This window comes from Neovison vison, chromosome 10 (genome assembly GCF_020171115.1).
Source record: "Neovison vison isolate M4711 chromosome 10, ASM_NN_V1, whole genome shotgun sequence".
Classification (NCBI taxonomy): domain Eukaryota; kingdom Metazoa; phylum Chordata; class Mammalia; order Carnivora; family Mustelidae; genus Neogale; species Neogale vison.
The window spans coordinates 3,791,646-3,796,760 of NC_058100.1; the positions used below are offsets into that span (position 1 = coordinate 3,791,646).

The window sequence follows — 5,115 nt, forward strand, 5'->3', positions numbered from 1 at the left end:
AATTGGGTTGTGGATTTGTTCTTCAGTTGGATGAGTTCTTTATATATTTTTGGACATAATATCCAAATATATATAATGTATTTATATTGGATATAATATCCACCTTATCATATATATGGTTTGCAATCTTTTCCCCCATCCCATAGGTTATCTTTTCATTTTGTTGATAGTTTCTTTTGCTGGTTGTGTCCCTCCCTCCCCTAACCCAGGTTCTTTTTTCACACTGGAGGAACCCGAGGCTCAGTGGAAACCTCTCCATGTGCTGGCCTGGAGGAAGGGTGATGGGTCAACTTATAGCCACTTCTCTTCCCCTTCTACAGCAGTCTGTCCTGTTCTCTGTGGTGCAGGGTGCTTTAGTCTTACTCATGAGTTCTATGGTTCTCTCAGTGTGTCCTAGTTTTGAATAGTTTTTTTTTTTTTTTTTCCCTTCTCTACTCTCTGAAAAGATGGTGGTGTTTTTCAAGGTCTGTTGAGTTTTCCTGAAACACAATTTCCATTGCAATAACTTTGTTGACTATGTTAGAGGCTATGAAAGTTTTGTTTACTTTACTGAAGATACTCCTTTACCACCAGTTCCAAATACAGACTGTTCATTACCCAACTCTGTGAGCCCATACACATGTTTAGTTCCCGTGGTTTCATTGAAGAATTCGGCACAATGTGAGGACACCAGTAATCTCTATATTGCAAAGGAAATGGCACAATCCTAACACCTCTTTGCATCCGAGCCCCTTACAAGGTGATTTCACAGCTTTTACCATCAAGAGGTGAAGTCTCATTCCCTCCTCTGAGTCCCTCTTGTGATACGATTTAGCCTCTAAATGCAATAGATGTCATGTGTCATGCAAGACGTCATGTGCCAGTTCTGAGCCTAGTGCTCAGGAAGCCCTAGATACTGAGGCTAGATACTTAGTGTCCAGGCCCATACCAGCCACTGTGTGAACAAGACAGACCAGCCTGTGGCAGGGGAAGCGACAGAGGGAAGAGAGCACAGCTGTCTTACCTACTGCCACCCTGGTTCAGCCAGCTGTGGACCCTGGATACACGAACGGACCAGGACAAGAAGAACCACCTCTTTCGTTCCAGCCCAACCTGTCAACCCACAAATTATGAGACAAATAGTTTCTGTCTCAAGTTGCTAATTCTTTTAGCGACTAATTTTTTTAGCGACTTTTTGGTGACTTCGCTGTTTTTCTCTGTAGCGAAAGATAATGCTGCCAGGACTGTTGTCCCTCCACATATCTGTATGACTGAGTCCTTGTCCAAATGTGACTTTCTAAGTGAGGTCCAACACAACCACGGAACTTAAAATTGTGATCTCCTAACTCACCCCAGACCCTCTTTTCCTGAAACATTTTCTCTTCTATTTCCCACAGAACACAGTTTCATATAATTTGTTAGTTTTCTGGTTTATCGTGAATATGTATTTTCAACAATATCTTCCCTCAACATAGTGTTAGCTACATAAAGGCAGGGAATTTTTCTCAATTGTATCCCGAGCACCAGAAACAGTGCTTAACTTAGTAGCCTCAGTAAAGTATTTGTTCCAGAGATAGGTCACATAATAACTGCTGCAGTGGTTTAGCATCTTTTAAACTCAGCAAGATTTTAGAGCTAACTACTGAAATAGGTAATAGAATCAAAAACTATTATTTGTACTTCGTTCTAAGGAATTTATATGTATTTATATTTTATGTCCCATTATTTAAGACAGTTTGACCTTTTAGAACACCAAATCTAACTTGTAATTCCAACTTTAAATTTGTAATATGGCAAATAATTTATACTTTAAAAAAATATTTTATTTATTTATTTGAGAGAGAGAGACAGTGAGAGACAGCATGAGAGAGGAGAAGGTCAGAGGGAGAAGCAGACTCCCTGTGGAGCTGGGAGCCCAATGCAGGACTCGATCCTGGGTCTCCAGGATCGTGACCTGAGCCGAAGGCAGTTCTTAACCAACTGAGCCACCCAGGCACCCTAATTTATACTTTTTAACAATCAACTTTATTGGGGTGCCTGGATGGCTTAGTGGGTTAAAGCCTCTGCCTTCGACTCAGGTCATGATCTCAGGGTCCCGGGATCAAGCCCCACATCAGGCTCTCTGCTCAGCAGGGAGCCTGCTTCCTCCTCTCTCTGCCTGCCTCTCTGCCTACTTGTGATCTCTGTCTGTCAAATAAATAAGTAAATAAATAATCAACTTCATTGAGATAAAATTTATAGTTAATAAAATTCAAAATTTTTGGTTTGTTATTTAAAACTGAAATTTTACCATGTCTGTCACAGTATGGAAACATTTGAAAGGACTTGGGATTAGTTGTATTTATAATTTTTGTTTCTTCTCTTTATATTATAGAGGCTGTTTTTAAAACCTGTGGAGACTTTATTAAGTGAGAAAATTGAGATGCTTTTAAAAAAAAAGTGTATATCATATTCAAATGTAGTTTAAAAGGATTTAATTGCCAAGTTTATAAATCAGACCAAATATTTGTTAAACATCTTTAATAGAAAATGATAAAAATCTATATATTTATAAATGGAATATTAAGATTTTTAAGCATGAATTCAAATATCAAAGAACGAGATTCCTTAATATTTACATCAAATAAATTTAGCTTGATTTCATAACCAAAGAAACTTCAGTATAATTTTCTTCACACAGAAATTGTCTTTCTTAAGTTTCAAAAAGCTCATAAAAATACAGGAGAGGATTTGTGTGTCTGGGTGTGAGGGGATAAAAGATGCTGCTGGTCCCCCCAGGGTCCAGCTGGCCCTTCTTTCAAGGCAACACTCCCAAACGGATCCAAGAATTTATCCAGCTGCCTGGCCAGAGCTGACTGAGGCCGGTTTCTTGGGTCCTATACTATTGATATTTCCATTCTGGACACCGTCTCTTCTACCCTCACCTTCTGGCTGAGTTCTTACTCCATGAAGCCATCGACAATTCCCCCATGTTCTTGGTTTGTTTCCCAGGGGAGCTGAGCCAACATTTCTTTTTCTACAGACATTTTACTCAGCCCCCAAGACTACTAATGTAGTTTGAGAGGAAGGCAGAGACCTTTGTCCCAGAGGATAGAATGTGTGTGATTTTTTACATGTAGGCTCCAAGGCAGAGAAGGAGCCGGGGAGAAACGATCTGGAGCAACAAAGCAAGAAGAAGAGAGACACCAAGGTGAGACCGATGTGGCACTTTAATACAACCTAACACAACACAGCATTTTAATATAGTGATGTTAATTTTAAAAATGGGCATGTATATATCTTTGCATAATTTCCATGTTTCTGTTTTGACCCCAAGCCTATATATCTCATCTATTTAATCTTTAAGTTTCCCAGAGTGTCTGCTCCGGAATCTTTAAGACAACATGAAACATAACCACGCGGGTGTCGGTGGCAGCAGGAGGGCCCTGACGTCACGAAGCCGGTAGCTGCACGTGCTACTTTGTTGCTGTCATGAGTCAGGCCACAATCTGGGATGAGTCTTGGGAATCAGGGCTCCTCGTGAAGGCTGAAACCATCTCACTGATGCACAGCTTGTTAAGTTTCTAAATTGAAAAAAGAAAACTAACATAAGAGTATTGTGACTATAGAACAGAAGAGCAGGGAAGGAGTGTTTCGATGTGTGAGAAGTGTGATTACTGTTCAGGCTGGTAGTCTCCACTGGTTTGCAGAAGGTGATACCATCGTGCATGGAGCTACAAAGGGGGAAAGTCCGAATCATGATTCCAAGATGGGTGAATCACAGAAGAGCTCTCCCATCAGATCAAACAGTAATTCTTAGCTTAGAAAGTTGGGGAAAAATACCCAAACAGCAGCATGAAAAGTGTAGAAGGTAATTTCAGGAACCAATCTGTTAGCATGTTAAACTTGCAGAGATATTTCTTTGAACAGATGTGCGTGATCTCTCACAGACTACCGGAGACATTGGACCTTTCCTGGAAACAGAGAACTCTCCTGATGGCATCTTTCATGTCCTTGTTCCTCAGACTGTAGATTATTGGGTTGAAAAGTGGGGCAAAGACAGCAAACATTAGGGCGGTGGCCTTGTCCAGCAGAGGTGGGAACGTGACAGAGAAACGCAGGTACATGAGGCCCACGCTACCAAAAAACAGCAAGAAAATAGTAATGTGGGCCGCACAGGTGGAGAACGCCTTCTGACGGCTGTCTCCTGAAGGAATCCTCAGGATCACAGCGATGATTCTCAAATATGAAAGGGTGATGATAGACACAGACGTCAGGATAGAAATAGCATGGATCACGTCTTCAACCAGAATCACGGACGTGTCTGCACAGGCCAAGCGCAACACAGGTTCAAAGTCACAAAAGAGTTGATGGATTTGGTTGGGGCCGCAGAAGGGAAGAGTGGAAATCCACACTGTCTCTGGGAGCAGCATAAGGAAGCCAAAGAGGCAAGAGCCGGTGGAGAGCCGGATGCACAGCCGAGGGGTCATGATGACTGCGTAGCGGAGGGGGTTGCAGATGGCCACGTACCTGTCGATGGCCATCGCGGTGAGGACCAGGGCTTCTGTGACTCCGAGCGAGTGGAAAAAATACATCTGCAGGAGGCAGCCAACGAAAGAGATGGTCTTCTGTTCACTGACCAGGTTGGAGAGCATCTTGGGGATGGTCACTGTGGTGTACCAGATCTCCAGGAAGGAGAACATGCCGATGAAATTGTACATGGGATTGTGGAGACGTGTATCCAACCGGATAGCACAGAAGATAGTGAAATTTCCAACAATAATAAACAGGTAAATAAACAGCAGGGGAACAAAAAGTAAGAGGCTGCTGTTCTCAAATGGAGGGAAATCGGAGAAATAGAACTCGGCCACCACTGTCTGGTTCTTCTGACCCATGCTTCCAGCAGGTTTGCTTGTCTGCTGATGAATCAAATACAGACAGTCAGAACCCTGCCTGCATTCAAGTAACAAATAGAACCTTTCTTTTCAAGCAGCTCAACTGCCTTGACATGAGGTTCATTAAGTAAAACATGTACGTGGGTTGCTTTGCAAACTATAGTGTGATCCTATCTAACTTGCAAATACTTATCAGTAATTATATCTTACATTATCACCTATTCTGTTGGCTAAGCAAATAATTTTGCTATTTGGACCTTTA

The 5,115-nt window shown here is 41.9% G+C and overlaps 1 protein-coding gene across 1 annotated transcript; it reads right to left on the reverse strand.

The window, feature by feature from the left end:
* Positions 1 to 3,902: 3,902 nt before the first annotated feature.
* LOC122918876 (olfactory receptor 6K3-like) lies at positions 3,903 to 4,853 on the reverse strand. Its single transcript, XM_044267802.1, has one exon. It carries the CDS (start codon positions 4,851 to 4,853, stop codon positions 3,903 to 3,905), a length of 951 nt encoding a protein of 316 aa, XP_044123737.1.
* Positions 4,854 to 5,115: the final 262 nt, after the last annotated feature.